At 45.3% G+C, this 25,548-nt stretch overlaps 1 protein-coding gene across 4 annotated transcripts in view; it reads left to right on the top strand.

Annotated features, from left to right (window-relative positions):
- The window catches only part of NUB1 (negative regulator of ubiquitin like proteins 1), a 41,441-nt gene that overhangs the window by 13,603 nt on the left and 2,290 nt on the right, over positions 1–25,548 (top strand). For all 4 annotated transcript variants that reach the window (XM_003270934.4, XM_030826191.1, XM_030826193.1 and 1 more), the window contains exons 4-13: positions 1,385–1,443; positions 2,758–2,828; positions 5,716–5,898; positions 6,076–6,170; positions 9,696–9,802; positions 16,360–16,546; positions 17,281–17,388; positions 18,153–18,305; positions 23,481–23,627; positions 25,231–25,326. In XM_003270934.4, coding sequence (XP_003270982.2) covers positions 1,385–1,443; positions 2,758–2,828; positions 5,716–5,898; positions 6,076–6,170; positions 9,696–9,802; positions 16,360–16,546; positions 17,281–17,388; positions 18,153–18,305; positions 23,481–23,627; positions 25,231–25,326 — 1,206 coding nt within the window. The remainder of the gene's footprint in view (positions 1–1,384; positions 1,444–2,757; positions 2,829–5,715; positions 5,899–6,075; positions 6,171–9,695; positions 9,803–16,359; positions 16,547–17,280; positions 17,389–18,152; positions 18,306–23,480; positions 23,628–25,230; positions 25,327–25,548) is intronic.

The raw sequence follows: 25,548 nt of genomic DNA on the forward strand, positions 1-25,548 counted from the left end.
TCCCTTTTAGGTAGCCGAGGCGGAGAGAGAGAGGACAGCTTACGTCATTATTTCTTCTATGCTCTTCTCAGAAAGATCAAAGATGTTAATACTTTCACTAATTCTGCTACTGCTATCTAGAAGGCGGAGCCAGGTGTCCAGAGCGGAACATGAAAGTGAAACAGGAGCGTGACCACTGAAGCACAGCATCACAGGGAGATGGTTAGGCCTCTGGATGGCTGTGGGCGGGCCTCACTTATGTCAGGCCTTCTACAAGAGGTGGTGGAGCAGAGTCTTCTCTAACTACCCCAGGGAAAGGCTCCCTTTCCCGGTCTGCTAAGTAACAGGTGCCTTCCCAGGCACTGGCACTACTGCTAGACCAAGGTCTCCTAAGTAATGGGGGCCTTCCCAGGCACTGGAGTTACCGCTAGACCAGGGAGCCCTCTAGTGGCCCTGTCCGGGCATAACAGAGGGCTCACACTCTTGTCTTCTGGTCACTTCTCACTGTGTCCCTTCAGCTCCTGTCTCTGTGTGGCCTGGTTTTTCCTAGGTTATAATTGTAGAACAAAGATTATTGTAATGTTGAAATAAAGAGTAATACTACAAACTAATAATGATATTCATATATAATCATATCTATAATCTATTTCTAGTATAACTATTCTTATTCTATGTATTTTCTTTATTATACTGGAACAGTTTGTGCCCTCGGTCTCTTGCCTTGGCACCTGGGTGGCTTGCCGCCCACATATATATTAATATGTAAAACCTCATACATGAATGGTGATAGCAACACTATTCAGTAGCTGAGAGATGGAAATAGTCCAAATGTCCATCAACAGATGAAGGGATAGATAAATATGGTCTATTCATACGATGGAAAACTATTCACAATGCAAAGGAATGAAGTGCTGATGCGTCCACTGTGTGGGTGCACCTGAAAACATGATGCTCAGGGAAGAAGCCAGACACAAAAGGCCACGTACTGCACGATCCCATTTATATGAAATGTCCGGAATAGGCAAATCTGTAGCAGCAGAAAATGGATTAGTGGTTGCCAGGGGCTGGGGGGCAAAGGGGAGGGAATGGGGTGCAGGCCATGGTGTTTCTTTGAGGGATGATGGAAATGTTCTGAAATGTTAAAGACGTCCAGCCGTGTGAGACAGGCCCCTCTGAGCAGCCCTGCCTGGTGGTGCCACACTGCTGCCCCCTTGAGGACGTGTAGGTCACAGGGTCAGCCTGTGCTGGTTATGTTCTGTAGACTTCTAGGCAGGCAGCATTTTAGTTCTTAACAGTGAACTAAGTTTATATCCTCTGCCGTCAGCTTTTCTGATTTCACAGGGTAATTTCTCCAAAATATGTTAAATTCAAGTACATTTTACTTTATTTGTCTTATTTTTAACAGGATAGGAAAAACTTGTTGGAGACCCGATTGCACATCACTGGCAGAGAACTGAGGTCCAAGTAAGTATCTGTGTGCTCTGTGTCCTAGGTGCTCTGGGCCTTTTTACATTGGCTCATTTGATCCTCTGTGAGCATCCCCTTAATATAGGTAGGGCAGGTATTATCTTCATTTTATAAAAGAGAAAATTGAGGCTTTGAGGTTGAAGGACTTATTAGAGCTGTCACTGGTAGGTAAGTGGCAAACACTATTTCCTGGTGTAACTTCCGAGCAGGTGGGAACTCCATGCCTATCACATGGTAGGCACTTGGTGCATGTTTGAATGAATGAGTGAGTGATATAAACAGGAGACACCTGGTACTCACTAGCTCATTAGTTTTGAATTATTATTTTTTTCCCTAATGTACTAATAGCTTGCTATGACCTTCAGCACGGTGTTTTATCTGATTTCAGGCTGTTGGCCCATCTGTAAAACACACACACACACACACACACGTCTGCCACATACTAGTGAAATGCTAACTTTGAGATCTGGTGGGTTATTTCATCTCCTTATATGTTTTAAAATGGTGTTTGGAGCACCTCCAGGGCTAGCTAGCAGGTGTATTTCTTCAGCTGATTTTTCTCATTTCCTTCTTTGGTCTACATCAGGGCTGTTGGGGTAGATTCAGGAAGTGGCATTCAACACACATGTGTAGAAGATCCTGTGGCTCAGCCCCTATTATGGGCTTCTTCAGGGAGACCACAGAAGGTATAGGGGGTAGATTTTCTCCAGATATGCAACTAGGGCTTCCTGTTCACATGGATCTCCACATGGAGACATGTGGTCTCCACTGCCCGAGGAAACAAGCAGTAAAACAAAGTTTAAAAAGGACCTTGTCTCCTACAGTTTCAAACAGCCGTCTAGTAAGATGGTTTTACTGTGATGTTTGTGAGTCAGTCAGTTGAAATCCTGGGTGTTTCTGATAAAATGTATAAAAGAGCTATCATGATTAAAGCCTTCTTTAAAAAAATATTTATTTTTTGGAGACAGGATCTTGCTCTGTCACCCAAGCTGAAGCACAGTGGCATGAATATAGCTCATTGCAACCTCAAACTTGGGGTTCAAGCAGTCCTCCTACCCAAATCTCCCAAGCAGCTAGGGCCACAGGCATGGAGTACCAGGCCTGGCTAATTTTTAAAAATTTTTTGTAGAGATAGGATCTCTCTGTTGCCCAGGCTGATCTTGAATTCCTGGGCTCAAGCCATCTTCCCACCTTGGCCTGCCAGGGTGTTGGGATTACAGGCATGAGCCACCAGGCCTGGCTAAAGTCTTTTTAATGGATAATAAATCACAATTTTGTTTTCCTACAGTTTTCACTGGTTTTATTTTACAGAATAGCTGAAACCTTTGGATTTCAAGAAAATTATATCAAAATTGTCATAAATAAGAAGCAACTACAACTAGGTATGTATGGCAAAGTATGCATAATTTTTCAATGAACCAAATATAGAAATAATGACTTCCCTTTTTTTCTCACTGTCTTTTAAAAAATTTGTAGCTTTATTTCATTTATAATCCAAAAGTGATTTAGAAGTTTACTAAAATAAAAATGTAAAGCAGAAAATAGCTTTTCCAGTAAATATTTATTGTCTGCTCTATGATAGCAGGAAGAAAGACACTCATTACAGCTTAGATAAAATGATAGAGAATGGAATGTGAGGTGTGCTGAGTGTAAGATGGCCAGTTCCAGCAAATTCTTCTTGAGGGAGAAGAGCAAAGGCTGTGTGAAGACACTGGGGAGGCCATGGTGGCTCTCAGTTCCAGACTGAGAGCCTTATGGCAGAGCACTATGGTGTGAATTTGAGGAACTGAGGAAGGTCCAGTGTGGCTGTGTGTGGACAGTGAGGGGAGGGGAGTGCTTTTTAAGGATGGAGGGGCAGGCAGAGGCCACACTGTGGATTCCCAGGAGACATCTGACATTGTGTGGAGACATTTTTGGTGGTTATAACTTGGTGACGGAGGAGGTTGTGCTGCTGTCATTTAGTGGGTGGAGGCTAGGGATGCTGCTGAACGTGCAATGCCCAGAACAGGCCCCGCAACAAAGACTTGCCCAGCCCAAGATGTCAGTAGTGCAGCTGTTGGGAAAAGAGAAACTAGATGACCTTACTCAGTATTAGTACATTTCTCCTAAGATAAATGGGAAGACATCTATGCTGCGGAGTGATACACAATTCTGTTTGTGTTTTAGAAAGGTCACGCAGTAGGGGAATGTATTTGAAGGTGGCATGAATTATCTTGGGGACACCAGTTAGCTATTGCAGCCATCCATACAAGCACTGTAGCCCATTGGTTTTCAGTGCATTCCTGTGGCCTCGAGAATGACGTTCACATTTCTTAGCTTGATCTAAGATAGCCCTTCACAGCTCACCCTAGCCTTCCTTTCCAGTGTCGTCTCTAGCAATTTCCCATAGTCTATTTGAGATGTGATGGATATCCTTTCACTGTTGCCTCATCCCTCTGTTAATTCTGTTTGTGCCATCCTTCACTGGACAGAAATCCTTGATTTTGATGTCATCAAATCCATTGCCTATGGTTTGTGTTTTGTTGAAGTCCTTTCCCTAACCCCAGGGCCACAAGGATAGTCTACATTTTCTTAAATATTACCTTAATCTATAAGAGGTCTTCCGTCTGTCCAGAGTCCCTCTTTCTATAGAAAGTCTAAGGGTTCCTTTATTTTTCTTCCTATATAATTCATTAAATAGTCTGTCTTTTCCCCGCTGATTGGTGGTGACCCTTTCTGGGGGGCCCTGTTTCTATACTTTCTGTTCTTCCTACTCACCTGTGGTGTTTTTTATTACTGTGGCTTTGTTGCAGTCTTAAAATCTGGTGACCTCCCCCCACCCTTGCTTTCTTTTTTTAATCAAGATGGCTTAACCACTGGTGGACCTTTATTTTGTGTGTTAATGTTAGAAAGGTTGTCATATTTCTCAAAAGAAAAAAAATCCAGCTAGTTTTCCAGAAATGTGTTTACATTTGTGTTTTTTAGTTCACAATATTATTTTGTTATTTTAAAATCTGTTTGCATCTATGTTTACCCTTTTTTATTTTGTTTATTTGCATCTTTGACATAATTTTTGTTAGATTTGTGTATTTGGCTAATTTATTCATGGAGCCAGCTTCTGATTTTGTTACTGTTTTCTTTCCTTCTGTTTCACTGATTTCTGCCCTTTATTTCTAATTTATATATGAGGAGACCGAGTCCTAGAAGATAGGTAGTTTATTCAGGGCTGCAGAGTTAAAACGGTAGATGGAGCCCATGGTCTTTGCTTTTATTTATTTATTTAGAGATAGGGTCTCTATCTGTCACCCAGGCTGGAGTGTGGTGGTGCAACTGCAGCTCACTGCAGCCTCCACCTCCCAGGTGCAAGCAATCCTCCCACCTCAGCTTCCCACTGAGTAGCTAGGACCACAGATGAGCACCACCATGCCAGGCTGATGTTTTATTTTCTGTGGAGACGGGGTCCACTGTGATGCCCAGGCTGGTCTTGAACTCCGGGGCTCAAGTGATCCACCTGCCTCAGCCTGCCAAAGTACTGAGATTACAGGTGTGAACCACCACGCCCTGCTGGTCTTTGCTTTTAACCATGACAGACTGCAGTCCAGCTTCTTGTTTGTAGCTGTGAATTGGCTTTATTATTTTTCCAACTAGAGGGTAGGAGAGGTGTGTTATACTTTCTCATTTTCCATTTATATTGTCTAGCACAGTGTTCTCCCTGTAGTAGATTATCAAATATTTGTTGCTTTGATCTGGTCTTAGGCTGAGAATAAAGAAGATTAGAAAAGATGAATTTAGTTGATTCTATTGTTGTTAGCTGATTTTAACCACTGCTTAACAGTGACATAGTTACAACCAAATGTAGGCATATTTTTAGCAATTATGTGGTGTGATGGTATGCAGGATTAAGAATTCCATTTTGTCTAGGAGCGAGGGCTGATGTCTGTAACCCAGCACTTTGTGAGGCTGAGGTGGGAGGATCACTTGAGCCCAGGAGTTCAAGACAAGCCTGGGCAACATAGTGAGACCCCATCACTGCGAAAAATACAAAAATTAACTGGGTGTGGTGGCATGGGCCTATAGTCCCAGCTTCTCAGGAGGCTGAGGTGCGAGACTTGCTTGAGCCCAGGAGATGAAGGCTGTGGGGAGCCATGATCGTGTCACTGCACTCCAGCCTGGGTGACAGAGTGAGACCTTGTCTCAAAAATAAAAACAATTCCATTTAGCATAGAAAATGGACTGTTACCTGGTAAGCTTAATGGCTTTTTAAAATAATAGGCGATTCTGATTTTATAGGGAAAACCCTCGAAGAACAAGGCGTGGCTCACAATGTGAAAGCGATGGTGCTTGAACTAAAACAGTCTGAAGAGGATGTGAGGAAAAACTTCCAGTTAGAGGAAGAGGAACAAAATGAGGCCGGACTCAAAGAAAAACAAATTCAGAGGACCAAGAGAGGACTGGAAATACTGGCAAAGAGAGGTACCCAGAGCTTTGGGCTTGCCACCCACTCAGCTGCTTAGGGGCAGCACTGGATCACACAGCTGGGGGATCACGGCTCTCACTGAGTTTCACCTCAGCCATCTAACATTTTTGAGATTGTCATCATCACAACTGTTTAACATTGAGTTAATGGAGGTCCTTTTGGTTTTGTTACAGCAGCTGAGACGGTGGTGGATCCAGACATGACACCGTACTTAGACATAGCTAACCAGACAGGCAGATCAATCAGAATTCCCCCATCAGAAAGAAAAGTAAGTACTACGAGAAATGTGTGGCCTGTTCTTAGATTTGTTGTCAGGGCAGAGGTGGTTTTTAGTTACTTTATGTTGGAAGTGTTGTAAAGGGTTGGAAACAGTGCTCCATCTCCAGCCTTGTAAACAGAAAATGTCACCACGTGGTGAGCACTGGCATCCAGTGGGCCTCACCCTGTGCTTTTCAGTGCATTAGTACAAAATGTCATGCCTCACTGTCCTGGAGCAGTGACTTTCAACATACCTGAGGACACGACCCACTGCCTTCAATGCATGCAGCTTCCTGTGGCAGTGCTTTATGTTTAGTTTATTTTCCTAGAGGACCATGTCCCCTAAGGGATGGATCAGAATAGGGGCAGGGAAACTGTGTAGTTTGGGAAAAGTCCACAGGTGATTCTGACATCTCTCCCATTTCCTCATACTCTTTCCCTATTCTATAATTTGGAATAGGTAGGCGGGGGTTTAATCTTAAATATATCTATGGGGTTTGTTTGTTTTTTGTTTTTGAGACGGAGTTTTGCTCTTGTTGCTCAGGCTGGAGTGCAATGGCACAATCTCAGCTTACCACAACCTCCGCCTCCTGGGTTCAAGCGATTCTCCTGCCTCAGCCTCCCGAGTAGCTGGGATTACAGGCCATGTGCCACCACGGATGGCTAATTTTGTATTTTTAGTAGAGACAGAGTTTCTCCATGTTGGTCAGGCTAGTCTTGAACTCCTGACCTCAGGTGATTCACCCACCTTGGCCTCCCAAACTGGTGGGATTGCAGGCATGAGCCACCAAACCCTGCCGTGTTTTTGTTTTTTTAAGACACAGGGTCTTGCCCTGTCACCCAGGCTGGAGTACAGTGGCACCATCATAGCTCACTGCAGCCTCAACCTCCTGGGCTTGAGCGATCCTCCTGCCTCAGCCTTCTGGGTAGCTGGGACTACAGGTACACACCACCATGTCTGGCTAATTTTTTTTTTTTTTTTTTTTTTGAGATGGAGTCTCACTCTGTCGCCATTCTCCTGCTTCAGCCTCCTGCGTAGCTGGGATTATAGGCACGCACCACCACGCCTGGCTAATTTTTGTATTTTTAGTGGAGACGGGCTTTTGCCATGTTGACCAGGCCGATCTTGAACTCCTGACCTCAGATGATCCACCCGCCTCGGCCTCCTGAAGTGCTGGGATTGCAGGCATGAGCCACTGCACCCAGCCCCATGGGGGTCTGTATAGCAGCATTCTGGAACTTGGACTCTAAGATCAATCTCTGAGGGTTCAGTAGCTTCTTATAATGAATGACTATGTGTCAAATTAATTTTAATTTTTCTGCTTTTAAGGGATGGTTTCGTGTGGGCTTCACTCTATGAGTTTTTTTGTTTAAAACTAAAGATTAAAGTTTTGTTGTTTTTTTTTTTCTTGAAAAGGAGTCTTTGTTGCCCAGCCTGGAGTGCAGTGGTGTGATCTCAGCTCACTGCAACCTTTGCCTCCCAGGTTCCAGCGATTCTCCTGCCTCAGCCTCCCGAGTAGCTGGGACTACAGGTGCACGCCACCACGCCCAGCTAATTTGTATTTTTAGTAGAGATGGGGTTTCACCATGTTGGCCAGATGGTCTCGATCTCTTGACTTCATGATCCACCTGCCTCGGCCTCCCAAAGTGCTGGGATTACAGGCGTGAGCCACTGTGCCCGGCCAATGTTTGTCTTTTGAAAATGATGATTACTTGCCCACTGCTCTCTTACATTGAATCATGACATCCAGATCTCTTGGGAAAACCTTTGTCACAGGGGTCCCCACCCCACATGCTGCAGATGGGTACCAGTCTGTGGCCTGTTAGGAACTGGGCCACACAGCAGGTGAGCAGCAGGCAAGTGAGCATCACTGCCTGAGCTCCGCCTCTTGTCAGATCAGCAGCGGCATTAGAGTCTTAGGAGCATGAACCCTACTGTGAACTGCGCATGCGAGGGCTCTGGGTTGTGCGCTCCTGATGAGAATCTAATGCCTGATGACCTGAGGTAGAACGGTTTCATCCTGAAACCATCTACCTTCCTCCTTGTCCGTTGAAAAATTGTCTTCCATGAAAGCAGTCCCTAGTGCCAAAAGGTTGGGGACTGCTGCTTTATCAGACTGAATTATTTGAACATCTAAATTGAAAAATCTAATGAACTTCAAAAAATTTTGGATCACCTTTTAAAAATTGTTTTGGGGCCGGGTTCGGTGGCTCATGCCTGTAATCCCAGTACTTTGGGAGTCCGAGGCGGGCAGATCACGAGAACAGGAGATCGAGACTGTCCTGGCTAACACGGTGAAACCCCGTCTCTACTAAAAATACAAAAAAATTAGCCAGGCCTGGTGGCGGGCACCTGTAGTCCCAGGTGCTCGGGAGGCTGAGGTGGAAGAATGGCGTGAACCCGGGAGGCGGAGCTTGCAGTGAGCCGAGATTGCGCCACTGCACTCCAGCCTGGGCGACAGAGCGAGACTCCGTCTCAAAAAAATAAAAATAAAAAAATTTGTTTTGGAAATACTAAAGTTGACAAATAACTTCAGAAAAAACTAGATGATTAAGAATAGAAAGTGAGGCCGGGCGTGGTGGCTCACGCCTGTAATCCCAGCACTTTGAGAGGCCGAGGCAGGCGGATCACAAGGTCAGGAGATTGAGACCATCCTGGCTAACATGGTGAAACCCCATCTCTACTAAAAATACAAAAAAAAATATTAGCCAGTTGTGGTGGCAGGCCCCTGTAGTCCCAGTTACTCGGGAGGCTGAGGCAGGAGAATGGCATGAACCCAGGAGGTGGAGCTTACAGTGAGCCAAGATCGCGCCACTGCACTCCAGCCTGGGCGACAGAGCAAAAAAAAAAAAAGAATAGAAAGTGAAATGAATGCCCTTTTTAAAGATACAAGCAGCTGGGCGCTGTGGCTCACGCCTGTAATCCCAGCACTTTGGAAGGCCAAGGCAGCAGATCACCTGAGGTCGGGAGTTCGAGAACAGCCTGGCCAACATGGCAAAACCACATCTCTACTAAAAATACAAAATTAGCCGGGCATGGTGGTGCATGCCTGTAGTCCTAGCTGCTCGGCAGGCTGAGGCAGGAGAATCGCTTGAACCCAGGAGGTGGAGGTTGCAGTGACCCGAGATCGCACCACTGCACTCCAGCCTGGACAACAGAACGAGACTCTGTCTCAAAAAAATAAAATAAATAAAATAAAAAGGATACAAGCATTACTGGCTGCTTTTTAATATGTTTAGTCTGAATAGAATATTAGAAGTAGATCAGATTAGCGGATACGAAAATAAACTGATGAAAGCAAAGGGCCAAGTGCTGGTTAGGATCGTATCAGCTACATTAAATGAAGTGTTTGGCTTCAGTATTTAAATGAAATAAAGCTTTAATTAATTATATTTTTCTTAATTTTGGCTTTTAGATTGAGTTATGATCTTGTTTTCGTTTTTTAATTTGTTTTTTAAAAAGTAATATGCTTTTAATATAATTTGCCTTATTATATTTTAAAGTGATGTTTTTTAAATTCGTATTTTTTCCTAGGCCCTTATGTTAGCTATGGGATATCATGAGAAGGGCAGAGCTTTCCTGAAAAGAAAAGAATATGGAATAGCCTTGCCATGTCTGTTGGACGCTGACAAATATTTCTGGTAGGCGCTTTTGTACTTGGTGAACACCAGCTTTAAGGAAGGTGGTCCAGACTATACAGAACACCCTGCCATGCCCTTGAGACTGCAGACTTTCATCTGCAACAGTGGTTAATGTAAAAGAGTAGTTATGGTGTAGACTGGTGAATTTCTTCTTCCCTTTGTATTTCCAATTGACCTTTCCTCCCTGTAAAGAATTTTCAAGCAGGTAGGATATCCTCTCTTCTTCTGTACATGTGCTATGTTGCTAGTTGGAACTTTCCATTATCAAGTTTCCCGTCAGCTTTTCACCTAATGGTTTTGGGGTAGTATTGATGATTATTCCTCACATCCATTGTTTAAGAGCTGTATAATGGTGATATTATTCCTTCTGCACTTATTTTTTTTTTTTTTGAGACAGAGTCTCACTCTGTCACCCAGGCTGTAGTGCAGTGGCATGATCTCAGCTCACTGCAACTTCCATCTCCTGGGCTCAGGTGATCTTCCCACCTCAGCCTCCCAAGTAGCTGCGATCACAGGTGCACATCACCATGCCCAGATAATTTTTTTGTATTTGTTGTAGACATGAGGTTTCACTGTGTTGCCCAGGCTAGTCTCAAACTCCTGGGCTCAAGTGATCCACCCACCACAGCCTCTCAAAGTGCTGGTATTACAGGTGTGAGCTGCTGTGTCGGCCTTTTTTTTTTAATTATAGAGATGGGGTCTCCCTGTGTTGCTCAGGCTGGTCTTGAACTCCTGGACTCATGTGATCCTCCCACCTTGGCCTCCCAAAGTGCTGGGATTATAGGTGTGAGCCACCGCACCTGGCCTCCCTTCTGCATTTATTGCTGGAATTCTGAAAAATTTTTGTTTGCTCATCAGTTATTTTATATGCGGAGGTACAATTTGTATAGGAAAGATAGAATAAAATACTTTGTTCCTTTCTCCTTATCTTCTTGTTTTCAGAATAAATGAGTTGCTTCACTATCAGCCTCCAAAGGTGACCAAAGAGGTTTCTTTCTCTTTTCATTTTCTTAAGTGTCATTATTAACTCATGGATTTAAAACATTTGATGTGTTTCAAGCTTCAGTGCTTAAATTGGTCATGCTGGCTGGCAGGCAGCCCATGTTTTTTTGACCTGACCCTGCTAGTCTTTGCAGCCTCTGATTTCTGGAATCCAAAGATACTCCAGGCTCATCTTGGGCATTTAATGCCCAGACCAGGAATCAGCAATTTCCCAAGGAGTCCTGGTTCCTCTTCATGGGAAATGGTACTAAGAGACTGTGATGCAGACATATTCAACATTTGAAAAGTAGACTTGATTTTTTGAAAATGGTCAAAAGTTAACAAATTTAATGTTAACTTCTTTTCTGTTTTGGTGCATTCCCAAGATAATACTGTATACTCCCAGAAGATGAATGCAAATATTTATAGTTTTCCATTGGTCAGTGCCTTTGGGTTCTAAGTGAACAAGTCCCAAGTTTAACGTACACAAAGAAGGGACTGGGAGGGGAGGGGCCGGGCTGGGAACAGTGAGAATGAGGGCTGGTGGGTGCCTCTGGGGTTCTCTGTCTAGGCCTCTTTCTGGATGTCAGTTTCATTCTCTTCTGCAAACAGTGTCGGGTCAACAGGCTTTAAATTAGGTCCTAAAAGTTTAGGTAAATTTTTCATTCCCTTCCATAGTTGTTTCTAATTTTTTATTATGGAAAATTTCAAATAGACATAAAAATTAGTATAATGAGCTTCCATATACACTCATAATCGAGCTTCAGCAGCTATAAGAACATGGTTGATCTTCATACATCTGTGTGAGCCTCTCTCAATCTTTTTACCCTGGACAAATCCTTGAAATAATTTTTAGGTCTCAGGGAACCATTGAATACAAATTTGGCTACATCTTCAGTTCATAGTACATTAACATGTTCGGTAAGTAATAGGTATAATAATGAAATAATAATTGTCAATGTCTTTCTAAGTAGAGAAAGTTATTTTTTTTCTGGGCATCTATTTATCCTGGCCAACTTGTTAGCATATTTTTGTGTGTGTGTGATTTCTCCCTTTTCATAAAGGAAATCAGCAGTAATGTAAGCCAAATAGAATGCAGACGGAGGAAACTTCAGTTTTTCCATTTCCTTTTCCATTTGATTCTCCCCCTAACTTCTCCAAGTAAGCTAGAAGTTCTGTCACAACTTCCTACCATATGTCTTGGAGCATGGTATGTAGTATGACCAAGAATGGTTTCTTTCCCCAAATTGTATGAAACAGTGACTTCCTGGCAGTGCAGGACAGTGACCCTGAGGTGGGGAAACATGAGGGGAGCTCAGTACCTGGAGAAGTTTCAGGCTACGGGGCAGGCAGGGCAAACCCAGGCAGAGCCTTTGCTCCCTGGAGTTAAGGAGATGGAGCTGGGCATGCAAGAGGCCAAGGAGGTGAGAGGAGCGAGCTGCCAGAGAGAGGGTGTCAGAGAGCTTCAGAGGAGCCCTTTGAGTCTTCTGCTCAGTGATGATCAGCACGTGTGTGAGGAAACCGCCCAGGGCTGGGCAAGGTACCACGTGAAAGAAGCAGGGAATAATCCCCCGAGTTCATAGAAGGCCAGGAATAGTTTATGTTCCCACCAGCCAGAGTGGAGAATTTGGTAGTCACAGGGCGTCAGATAGAGTCTTCAGAAGGGCGTTGCCTCAGCACTAGGGCATCATTTGGTCCCACTTAACAAAGCTTAAAAGCTAGTCCTGAACAGTACCCTTAACTTACTGCTTTCAAATAAGTGCATCCCTAACAAAGCTCAATAATTTAGCAATTCAAAAATATCCAGCATCCACTGAAAAATTAGCAGGCATGCAAAGAAACAAGCAAATGTAACCTATAACAAGCAGAAAAATCAGTCAGTAGCAACAGATTCAGAAGTGACACAGAAGATAGAATTAACAGACAAGGACATTAAAACAGTGACTGTAATCCATCTGCTCAAGTAGTCAGAGGAACAACTGAACATATCAGATAAAGACATGGGAGACATTCAAAAGACCCACGTTAGAATGTAAGAGATGAAAAGTACAACATCCGAGATGAAAAGTACATTAGGTGGGATGAACTGCAGAATAGACACTACAGAAGAAAAGATTAGTAAATGTTAAGGCAATAGAAACTCTCTGAGAAAACAGAGAAAAGACTGAAAAAAAAAATGAACAGAGCATCTGCAAGCTGTGGAACAATTTCAGGCGGCCTAAAATGCATGTAATTGGAGTCCCTGGAAAGGGAGGCATGTGGGACAGAAAAAATACTTGAAAAAAATGGCCATAATTTTTCCCAGTTTGATGAAAACTATAAACCCCCAGATGCAATGACTTTAATGACCCCAAAAGAAATATCAGAAAAAACTACACTGTAGCACACTATAATCCAATTCCTTAAAACCAGTAAGAAAATTGAAAATGACTTTTTAGCTAACCTTTCTTGAAAAAAGTTAGGTAAGTTTGGCTTTTTTAAAATTTTATTTTATTTTTTTCAGACGGAGTCTCACTCTGTCGCACAATCTTGGCTTACTGCAATCTCCGCCCACTGCAACCTCTGCCTCCGGGGTTCAAGCGATTCTCCTGCCTCAGCCTCTCAAGTAGCTGGGATTACAGGTGCCCACTACCACTCCCGGCTAATTTTTGTATTTTTAATAGAGACGGGGTTTCACTATGTTGGCCAGGCTGGTCTCGAACTCCTGACGTCAGGTGATCCATCCGCCTCAGCCTCCCAAAGTGCTGGGATTACAGGTGTGAGCCATCGCGCCTGGCCTAAAATTTTTATGTTAAATAAAGAAATATTAATTTCAAGAAAGGTAAGCCTGGCCGGGCGCAGTGGCTCACGCCTGTAATCCCAACACTATGGGAGGCCAAGGCAGGCAGATCACGAGGTCAGGAGATCAGACCATCCTGGCTAACATGGCAAAACCCCGTCTCTACTAAAAATACAAAAAATTAGCCGGGCGTGGTGGCGGGCGCCTGTAGTCCCAGCTACTTGAGAGGCTGAGTGAGGCAGGAGAATGGTATGAACCCGGGAGGCGGAGCTTGTGGTGAGCCAAGATTGCGCCACTGCACTCCAGCCTGGGTGACAGAGCGAGACTCCATCTCAAAAAAAAAAAAAAAATTTAAACTTTAAGACAAACATAATAAATTTCTGTTAAATAACCGACTTAAGCTCAAATGGGATTTAATTTTCGTTGTTTTTGAGACGGAGTCTCACTCTGTCACCCATGCCGGAGTGCAAATGGCGTGATCTCGGCTCATTGCAACCTCCGCCTCCTGGGTTCAAGCAATTCTCCCACCTCAGCCTCCCGAGTAGCTGGGATTACAGGCACGTGCCATCATGCCCAGCTAATTTTTGTAGAAATGGGGTTTCACCATGTTGGCCAGACTGGTCTTGACCTTCTGACCTCAGGTGATCTGCCCGCCTCGGCCTCCCAAAGTGCTGGGATTACAGGCGTGAGCCACTGTGCCTGGCCAGGATTTAATTTTTTGAAAGCTAGGCTCAGTAGATTTTATTTAAATAAATGTTGTACGTTTAATATTGTCAGCATGAAAATGTAACAGTGTTGAATATTAATGTTACTAAAATTGTAAACCAAAGCAATGTTAATAAAAGTATACTCTAAATGAAATTTTTTATTTTTATAATTTTTTTTAGAGACAGAGTCTCTATATTGCTCAGGCTGGTCTGAAACTCCTGGGTTCAAGTGATTTTCCTGCCTCGCCTCCCAAAGTGCTGGGATTACAGGTGTGAGCCACCACTCCCAGCCTTCTAATTGCAATTTATACCAGGCATTAAGAAACCACTTTTCCCCAAGCAAATGATCAAGTTTAAATGTAGTTTGATTAATAATGTGTTGATTTCTCAAAACTAAAAGGATGACATGTGCCCCTCTAATATGAGACCTCTGCTTTGGGTTTTTTGTGTGTTTGTTCATTTTGTTGGTGTTTTTCTCTTTTTTTTTGGCTGCACAAATAAATACTCGATCCTGGGTCAAATTTGAGATAAATGCATATTGATTTTATTTTTAACTGGCAGGAGGCCATTTCTGCCCACGCTCTTGATGCTTAGTAGAACATGAGCGAGCCTGTTAAAGCAACATGCAGGAGATGGAGAAGTTCGGCCACATGCCCATTGCTTTCCTGTGAGTGGCAGGAGAGTCTTCTGTCACAGGAACCAGAATGTGTCTAGAGGCAGGAGATCTCACTGCGACTGTGAGATCAGATCACAATCCACAAAGCGCTGCTTTTTCTCTCAAAGTCAGGTTCTCAGGCTGAGCAGTAGATTTGGAGAAAGCACCCCTCACCCAGCTCCACATCTGTGTGTCTGCGTGCACACGTGTGTAAAATATGGTGTATATGTTCTCAAACACTCACGAAATTAGAAATGTTGAGAGAGATGAAAATAAATGTAAAAATACTGCTGTGATACATTTTTTTTGCGGCACCCGCAACTGGACCGTCTACACGGGCCCTCTTTAGGAGACTACTGTTTTAAAGGGTAAATGACAAAATTAAAGTCCTTTTTATTTTTTTTTATTCCATGCATATTTTGATAGGCAGGACAGGAAGCTTGAGGCCATGTGGATTTTGTAGTTTTATACAAGAGCAGTCTTATTTTTAGTAGAACACCAGTGAACACAAAGAGATAAAACCTTGTTCATACACAATGTGTGGTTCCAAATGTTCTTATTGAAGACTTGAGACCTAGATTGGCATTAGGAATTTTTAATGTAATCATAACTTAAAATCAGTCACCTTGATGGCTGTCTTTGTCAGCACTCCTCCTGGAGCACACTGACTTCTGTTGCTGTCTTTCTTCCCTTCTCTGCGCCCGGGTTCAGCCTGCTGCCGCGGATACAGAGTCGCATTTTGCCTGCACGTAGGCCCTCAGAAATCAGCTGGGCCATTAGAGCCTGGTGCTTTCTGAATTGTTTCTCCCCCCGCTTGAATGTGACTGAACATGAATGCCTTGTCAGAGCCTTCCTCAGCTGAGGCATTCATAGTACGTAGTGATTTTTTTGGTGTCTTTAAAGAAGTGGTGTTCAGCCCTGGCTGTACATTAGCATCAGCTGGGGAGACTCTGGCAGTATAATTACCAGGCCCAACCCCCAGAGATTTCTGTTATGTTTGGTCTAGGTGGGATCAATGATTCTTAAAGAAAGAAAGAAAGAACGTTGCTCTGGCCCAGGTGATGCTGATTTCCAGTCAGGATTGGAAGTCACAGCTTTAAAGCATGGTCTTCCCCGTATTCGCTGAGGGCCTCTGACACAGCGGCCCTGGGTTCTGCTTCCTATCAAGGGGCTGCATGTGTGTCCTGGGGCAAGTGGTGGTAAGCTTTGATTCCTAAGCCCTGATTTCTGATTTCTCTTTCTTTCCCCCATTAGAAGGATGAGATTATAAATACGACTCCCTTCCTAAACATTAGGATCTCTCTTTTAGAGCAGTCAGCCTTTGAACATACACCAAGAACTGGGAAAGAATTCCAGTAATTCACAAAAAGGTTTCAAATGCTAAAAATGTTTCAATTGCTGCTTGGCAGTGATGTCATTGTCCTTCTCTTTCCAGTGAGTGTTGCAGAGAGCTGCTGGACACAGTGGATAACTATGCCGTCCTCCAGCTGGATATAGTGTGGTGTTACTTCTGCCTGGAACAACTGGAATGCCTTGATGATGCAGAAAAAAAATTAAACTTGGCCCAGAAATGCTTTAAAAATTGTTATGGAGAAAATCATCAGAGACTGGTCCACATAAAAGTATGTTCCTGGAATTCATTTTATGTCTCATTGAGTCCATTTCTAGCATTTGTGTTTATTCCTGTTAAAGTATTTGAACTACTGCCAGAAGGTGATTTCATTTTGATAGCAGTATGCAGTATACTCTTTTTAAGCTATATATTTATAAAGTGTTCAATGTTTTACAAATCTGGCTGTCTCTCTTACTTAGCGTGTGAGCACTTAGCCCAAAGGAACATGCTTCGCTAGTCATAGAACCCCATCAGTGATCACCCTGACCAGGAGAGAGCTGCTGACTTCTTTATGTTGGTAGAGTCTAATTTGCAAGATGTAAATGCAGAAAATAGACATTTCAGCAGTGACAGTTTGCGTGAATGAGTCGCAGCTCAAGAGCTGTGGCTCGAGTATGGATTTTTCTGATTTCCCCAAGTCATCAAAATCCTGCTGATGCAGACTCTCTTATCCCTGGTTTGGATTTCTGCATACTTCTCTGCTGACCAGAAGGGCCACTGTGCTGCATGTCTGGAGGCTGGTGCCCTCACACTGACTCTCCTGTGTGGCATGAGGAATGTTGTCATACCACAGGGGATGGGGAAGAGGGGGCTTCACTTTTGCCATCAGTCATAGTGAAGCCACGGACATTTTAATACTACCATGTTGCCCCTCTGGAGGCCAAGGGAATTACAGATATGAGTATTACAGACCTGTAGTTAGAAATAAGGCAATTTTATCCTTTTTTTCTTCAATAATTTTAGGGAAATTGTGGGAAAGAGAAGGTACTGTTTCTAAGACTCTACTTACTTCAAGGTATCCGAAACTATCACAGTGGAAATGATGTAGAGGCTTGTGAGTATCTTAACAAGGTAAGAAAAGTAAAGTTGTAACCAATTTTCACCTCCTTTTAAAAAACATTCCTGGAAGTTAAGGATTTTAACTTAGTAGTTTGTGACTTGTGAGAAACATACCTGTGCTTTCTCCGTGCACAGGAGAGATTGAACCAGAAACACATTTGTATATGTTAGAGTACAGCCAGATGCTGTAATGAGACTTCGAAAAGACAGTGACTTTAATTGGATAGAAGTTTATGGCTCACTCATCTTGCAGTCTAGAGGTGAGCCGGGCCAGAGCAGTGAGCAGCCCGCCAGCCTCAGCAAGGCGTCCTAGGTTGCTCCTGTCAGTGCCTCTTCCAGCCAGCAGAGGGGGCAAGAGAGAGTCCAGAGCAGGCCACTTGAGAGATGACCCCGCAGCTGCACCCAGCGCTGTGGCTGCATGCCATTGACCTCGACTTCACTACCTGGCTACACCCAGTTGCACGGGAGGGTGAGAAATGTCACGTGCACAGCTGAAATTCGGGGGCTTTTGTTGCAAAAACAAAGTGGTTACCAGTCACTTCTGCAACACCCAGCCTCTTACCTCGTGTTGTGCTGTAGCTGCTTTGTGAGTAAGGATAGTGTTGGTCTGTTTCTATTTGTACTTGTTAATAACAGGCCTAGTTTGGAGATTTTATCCAAAATCTGATGCCCTTTAATTCATATTGGGTACAATCTAATTTCTTTTAGGCTTTCACTTTGTATTAAGCTTTAAGTATTGCTGTGGTTACATGATTCTTACATTTCCCTGTCTCTAGGCACGTCAGCTCTTTAAAGAGCTATATATTGATCCGTCAAAAGTGGACAATTTGTTGCAGTTGGGGTTTACTGCCCAGGAAGCCCGGCTTGGCCTGAGGGCGTGTGATGGGAACGTGGATCATGCGGCCACTCATATTACCAACCGCAGAGAGGTACCCACTTTCACATGCCCTAGCTGTCTTGGGTATGAAAGAACAAAAAAAGATAATCCCACAGGAGTGTTAATAACAAGGAACTCTTTATTACTCCAGATTGGGAAGGAAGGAGAAACTTGTCTTTTTTTTTTTTTTTTTTCGAGACAGAGTCTCACTTTGTCATCCAGGCTGGAGTGCAGTGGCGCGATCTTGGCTCACTGCAAGCTCCGCCTCCCGGGTTCAAGCAATTCTCGTGCCTCAGCCTCCTGAGTAGCTGGGATTACAGGTGCGTGCCACCACACCTGGCTAATTTTTGTATTTTTAGTAGAGATGGGGTTTCACCATGTTGGCCAGGCTGGTCTCAAACTCCTGACCTCAAGTGATGTGCCCACCTCAGTTTCCCAAAGTCCTGGGATTACAGGCGTGAGCCACCACGCCTGGCTGAAACTTGTCTTTTTCAATTGGATCATTTTTCACATGCCGCAGTCTCCCTAGTTTTGTTTCCTGCTGTGGTGGCAAACGGTCCTCTCTCTCTTTTTCTTTAACACCATAGTGTATTTCTGGAGGTCATTTTAAAAACAAAATTGTTTTTTCATGAGGTCATTATTAAAGTTGGGGATTGCATCCTTGCCTAGAAACATAAGTCAAATCATAGAAACAAGTTGTATTATATTATGAAAGCACAGGTTAAAAAACTATAATCATTTGAAACAATTAAGTACATTTAAGAAAACCTTAGAATTTTGGAGTTGGAAGGATCCTTATTCTATCCAATATGTTCTGCAGTAAAAGAACTGAGGTCTAGAGGGAGATAATGGTGGAATATTAGCAGAAGAGCCATTTTTCTTGCTAAAACAGGAAGTTGGTACTAGATTATCTCACAAGTCCTTTCTAGCTGTAAACTCCAGCCATAGAAATCTCTAGAATCTTCACATGTATGTTACCTCGTTTCCCTTTTTGCTAAACACTAGGATAATCCTGAAGGAAAAAAGCAGCCTCGGGGGTATTTGGATGGGAGCAGGAAAGCCCCGTGGTTGTTTGCCTACCTGAGGCCAGAGAGGGAGTGGATTCGTGGGTTCATTCCGTGGTGAGCAGTCACAGGGTTTCTCCTTTTACAACACCAGCTGTGGTCCTTAACTTTCTCTCTTGCCTAGTCCAGTCGTGGTCCTTTGGGTCTTGCTATAGAAGTCAATGAGTAGGTAAAGGCAGAGGCTCTGGAAAGCTGAGTTCTTTTTTTCCAGACAGAGTCTCACTCTGTCACCCAGGCTGGAGTGCAGTGGCGTGATCACTGCAACCTCTGCCTCCCAGGTTCAAGTGATTCTTCTGCCTTAGCCTCCTAAGTAGCTGGGATTACAGGTGCCCACCACCACGCCCAGCTTTACTTTTTGTATTTTTAGTAGAGATGGGGTTTCACCGTTTTAGCCAGGCTGGTCTTGAACTCCTGACCTCAAGTGATCCGCCCGCCTTGGCCTCCCAAAGTGCTGGGATCACAGGTGTGAGCCACTGCAACCGGCTGAAAAGTTGAGTTCTGTGTGTTTGAGTTTTACATGGTCTAATTCAGTACTAACAGAAAAACAAACATTGCTGATACTGATTTGTTGCTTTACTATTACTCCACTACCAGTAAGATTTTATTAGCATCTGGAAAGCTAGTGTTTTAAAATGAGATCATTTGGAAAACAGTTCTCATCACTGTATAAGACTATAGTTCATTAAACATTGTCACACTCATGTCATTCACTTCTGCCTGTGACCACCTGAGAGGCCACAGGACAGATACTTTTCATCTTACACATGGGAAGAGCTGTAGCTCACAGGTGGTCTTTTTTTTTTTTTTTTTGAGACGGAGTCTCGCTCTGTCACCCATGCTGGAGTGCAGTGGCGCGATCTCAGCTCACTGCAAGCTCCACCTCCTGAGTTCATGCCATTCTCCTGCCTCAGCCTCTCTGAGTAGCTGGGACTACAGGCGCCCGCCACCACGCCCGGCTAATTTTTTGTATTTTTTTAGTAGAGACGGGGTTTCACCGTGGTCTCGATCTCCTGACCTCGTGATCCGCCCGCCTCGGCCTCCCAAAATGCTGGGATTACAAGCGTGAGCCACCGCGCCCGGCCCAGAGGTGGTCTTTTAAGTATAGTGGAGTCATATCACTTGTACATTTCTGAAGTTAAAAGCCCTTGGAGAAAATGCAAATAAAAAAAAAACAGTGTATATAGTGCAGTTGATCCTTCTCCCTCTTCCATCCAATGGATCTTGTTAGTTACGATGCTTTTGGCTGAAAGCAACAACAACAACAAAAAAACCAAAATGGCCTAAACATCAAAACAAGGGATGTGGTGGGATTTACTGGCCTGTTTAGTTGTAAAAAGTCCAGAAGTAGGATAGGTCTCAGGGTTAGGTGATTCATTCAGTGGCTTACTGATGTCACTGAGGACCTGAGGTCTGTCTCTCTACCCCCACCCCCAACCCCATGTCATCAGTGTCATCCAGTCACACCAAGGGCCATAATCTCTGTCCCAGAATCCTCAGGGAAAATCCTGAGCTTCTTGTGATTGGGCAGCCTTGAACCTATCACTGAGGCTGGAGGAATGCCAAGACTGATTGGCTCAGGCCTGTGGCAAGAGATAGAGGGTTGCCACCTTAGTCCATTCAGGGGCCACCTGGGGAGCTGGAGCAGCCTCCCACACCTCAGGGAGGGTTAGAATGGTGCTGGAAAGACAAAAACAGTGTCCCACAAAAGTGAGCTCCTATTGGAGCTTTAGATGAGCAAGAGAAATCTGCTGCCCTCAGAGTTCCAACATTCTAGATATGAGCATCTGACTGAGCTGAATGTAAAACCATTCTTCCATGCTTTTGTTTGAGACAGAGTCTTGCTCTCGTGTCCAGGCTGGAGTGCAGTGGCATGATTATGGCTCACTGCAACCTTGATCTCCTGGGCTCCAATGATCCTCCTGCCAAGAGCTCTTGGCTGATTTTTTTTTTTTTAATTTTTTTGTAGAAATGGGGTCTCACCGTGTTGCCCAGGCCAGTCTCAAAACTCCTTGGTTCAAGCAATCCTCCTACCTTGGCCTCCCAAGGTGCTGGGATTACAGGTGTGAACCACTGTGCCCAGCCTTTAATACATAATTATTAAAAGTTTATATTTTTTGTGCAATATGGCCCTGAATACAGACCAGTTTCTCATCTGGCAAAAAGCAACAGCTGTAGAAACGGAGCTCACAGATCATGCTTCAGTATGGCCAGGCCGTGAGAGGCAGCCTTCCTAAGAGGTCATCCCAGCTTGTTGTGACCATACAACACCTCTCTCTTGAGATCCGATTCTACTTAACTGTAGCCACTTCAGTGCAGTACTCACTGGCATTGATTGATCTACTTTATCTTTCTAACTCATCTTAGTATAAAGAGAAATTTCAGAAAATAATGTTCTCACACGTGTTTACATGATTAAAAGGAAACAGACTAAGACATTTGTAATGAAAGGAAGTATTCTTCAAAGCTCCCAGTTGGTGTGAGGTCTGTGTTAGGTAATGCCCAGGTCTGCTGGCTGGCAGCGTCCTTCTCTGTGCTTGGATGTTAGGCGCGCTTCTTAGCCTTTTGGAATATAAATGGAAGAAACTGTATTGAAAGCAGAGGATGGGGCCAGTAAAGGCATTTTACGTGGAGTATGTGTAAATAAAAGTGCAAATGTGAGTTGTATGAAAGACTCCTGCTGGCGTGTGTGGTTGGGGTGGTGTGGCAGGATAAGGTCAGTTTGGAAGCATTGTTGGGGCCAGGGAGTGGGGGCCCTGAGTAGCAGAATAAGGAGCTGGTGCCTCAGTGTGGGGAGGTGGTCAGGAGCTGCTGCGGGCTTTCAGGTAGGTGACTGGAATGATGGAGCCTGCTGCGCTGTGCAGCGGGGCTGGGGCTGGCAGAGACTGGCTGCTGAGAGGTAGAGCATGTAACGGGGGCATGAGACAGGCCTGGTGCAGCTGAAGGGCAAGCAAAGGGAGCTGGCACTGTGGGCACTCCAGGGGCACCCCGGGAGGTTCTCCTGTGATAGAGACGGGCCATGAGTCTACAGATGTCTTCATCCCTGGAGATGTTTCCAGCAGCCACTCTGTTCTGCCTGCTCCTACTGTGGGGCCTGTGGAGTCTGGTTCCACGATGATGATGCTTTTGTTTTCCTAAGAGATGAGGCCACTTTCCTGCTGTGGGGAAAATGCAAGGAGGTGCCTGTTGCCTGGGCTGGGCAGGAGGCAGGATCAGGTCTCTGTAAGGAAGGAGTCTGTTTTCTCCCCCGTCCTCGCTGCTGCTGATGGCGGGGCTTGTCTCCCTGGGAGAATGTAGCAGTCATTTAACTTTGTTGAAAGCTTTCTGTCTCCTTGTTGGGAAAATAGTGAGGTTGGATTAAATTCCTGGTTTTCAAACTTGCTTTGTTGTTGTTGCTTTTAAGCAGCAAAATCCCCTTTTCAAATGACATTTTTATGGGCATACTAGTGTACAAAATAAACTGGAAACTCTCCTAATTGGCCCTGGGTGGGAGAGGTGAAGAGACTAGAACCCTCGCAGCCGTCTTGTGCTCCTGCAGCAATAGCAGGCAACTCTGAGAAACAGGGTTGAGAACCAAGAGGTTGGATGACCTTTGTCCCCTGGGCATTCTGTGGGTTCTGAATGGAATGACAGGCCTCAGAAGGCCCTGGAGTCCTTGCTCCCCAAGCTGTGGGGGGTGGGTCATCAGCCTTGGCATTGCCCAGGAGCCCCCTGATTCCACATCACATATTAACTTGAGTCCCTGGGCGATTCATCAAAGGCTGGAAGGCCTTCCCACCGCGTGCAGGAAGCTCTTCTACCCGGTTCCTAGAAGAGAATCCATGCACCTCACACCTGCGACCTCTGCAGTGGGAGTGCTGGGTTGGGCGAGCAGCCCATCCTGATGCCAGATGGTGGATGGCGGGGCTCGTGAGGCACCTCCTTCCTGCCCCACGGGCATCTCACTTCCACTGCCTGCCCTCAGAAGCAGCACTTCCACCAGCCCTCTGCCTCTGTGGCACCTCTGCCATTTGGCTGGGTGAGGAGAGGTAGAGAGAGGTCCCCCTGTGCTTTGCTTTGGTTTTTTGGCTTTGCCTGGAAATGTGGAGAATCCTGTAGAGCACAGACTGAGAGGCTGTGAAATCTCAGTCCCTAACTTGGGATGGGACTTTGCTCTTTTCCTAAAGGAATTGGCCCAAATAAGGAAGGAGGAAAAAGAGAAGAAAAGACGCCGCCTCGAGAACATCAGGTTGCTGACAGGGATGGGCTACTCCACGCAGGCAGCCCAGCAGGCGCTCCACGAAGCCAGCGGGAACGTGGATGAGGCCCTGAAGGTAGCAGCTCCCTTGGGGCCTCTGGCCTTGTCCCTGAGCAGTGGGTCCTGCCCAGAGCTCCCTCCATGGCTCTCCAGCATCCTCCCAGGCTCACTCCTATGGGCTGCCCCGTCATCCGGATCTGAAGGGCAGGTTTCTCCTGGGCTCCAGCCCAGACAGAGGCCGCGTAAGGCCCCATGAGGCCCCATGCTCCGTGCCTGGCCCAGGCCTGGCTCCAAAACATGGTGCCTGTCCACACCAGCAGAGTCCACAGGCCAGGACTTTGTGTAGGGTTTCCGTGTGCAGCAGAGTTTAGTGTAAACAGGCAGTTTCCACAGCAGAAAAAAGAGAGTGGTAATTCAACTTGTAGTATAATTGTTTGGCATTAAAATTTTAAATGTAAGTAAGTATCTAGTTTTATTTATTTAGTCCATAGTACATGTTGGCAAAGGGGGTGCTTTTCAAAGAACGCCTCAGGAGTGACAGCAGGTTGGGATCCAGACAGCAGTGACTTTACCTGGGCCACTTCCTTCCCTGTGTTGGAGAAGCATATGGAATCCTCAGTAGGGCAGGTGCTGTGCTGCGTCTCAGCAGCTTGGCATGGAACCACCCTCTGTCCTCTTGGCCCCACAGGTCAGTGAGAGACAAACTCAGAGCACATGTGGTGGGGGGTTCCCAAGGGGTGCACGGGAGGCAGGAGGCTGGATGTGTGGAGGCAGCAGTCCAGGCAGATGCTGGGGCAGGATGGCGGGCAGGAGGCAGAGTGGTAGGAGCTGGCTTAGGTTGTGCACGTGCTGGGGGCGGGGCTGGGGGGACAGACATGGGGTTGGAGGGGGTGAGGGCAGGGCAGGTGTCCTCGTTTGCCCTGCTGAGGTGGGTGTGGGTGCAGCAGGCACGGGGAGTCCACCCTGCCTTTGCCTCTTATCCCTGCCCTGTTCCCTGGAAGGCTCCACAAGGCAGTACTTTTGTTACTATGTATATGTATATTTAACATATACGTTAAATTTTAATTTTTATTTGAGTATCTAGTTTGATTTTTTTGTGTGTTGGAGAAATATTAAGAGGTGGGAAATTCTGAATATCCGAAGGGACTGATGGTTCTCAAAACAGATGTGAATTATATGAGTGGCACAAAAATACTTCCAGTCAACATAGAAGTATTGAGTGTTGGAAAGGAAAGTCTCCACAGGGTCTTTGAAGATTAAGTATTGTGTGATGAAGAAGTTAAGGGTCAAAATAACCCTACTACCTGCCTGACATTTTAAGTCTAGAGGGCAGGACGCTTTCAAAGATCGGTCAGCCCTGAGCTGCTTAAGAGACCTTTCTGTCTGTAGCTCTGACAAAACCTGTTTTCTTGGATGCTGCTTCCACCCGCTTTCCATCCCTTCCTGCTCTATCAGAAGGGATCTTTTCCCTGACTAGTCTTGCTCCTCCTTCAAACCCCAGCTGTCCTGGTCTCTGGCTGGAAGCCTTCTGTGAACACCAGCCTGGGTGGGAGCCCCTTTCTCTGCCTCCTAGCAGCGGAGGATGGCTGGGTCTGCCTAGCACATGGCAGGGTGCAGCGCCTGTCTGAATGTGTGACGAGTTCTTAGTGATGGGTAAAGGGTGTTCCTGTGTGTTTTAGATTCTGTTGAGCAATCCTCAGATGTGGTGGTTAAATGATTCCAATCCTGAAACCGACAACCGTCAAGAAAGTCCTTCCCAGGAAAACATTGACCAAGTGAGTGACAGGCCTTTGTGCCCTCGTCTTGGACAGCCTCCAGTGGGGTTGCTTGGGGTAACCCAGGTGAATCAGGCAGCAGGACTGGGGGAGTCCGTGCTGACACCTTGGCTCCCAGGCTCCAGGTGTAACCTGCCCACCGCAGAGGCCACCCACGCAGTATAACAGAGGGCAGGGGAGGCCTCCTTGGAAAGCAGGAAAACTGGGGAAGCGTCAGAAAGT

Source organism: Nomascus leucogenys, chromosome 13, assembly GCF_006542625.1.
Source record: "Nomascus leucogenys isolate Asia chromosome 13, Asia_NLE_v1, whole genome shotgun sequence".
Classification (NCBI taxonomy): Eukaryota; Metazoa; Chordata; class Mammalia; order Primates; family Hylobatidae; genus Nomascus; species Nomascus leucogenys.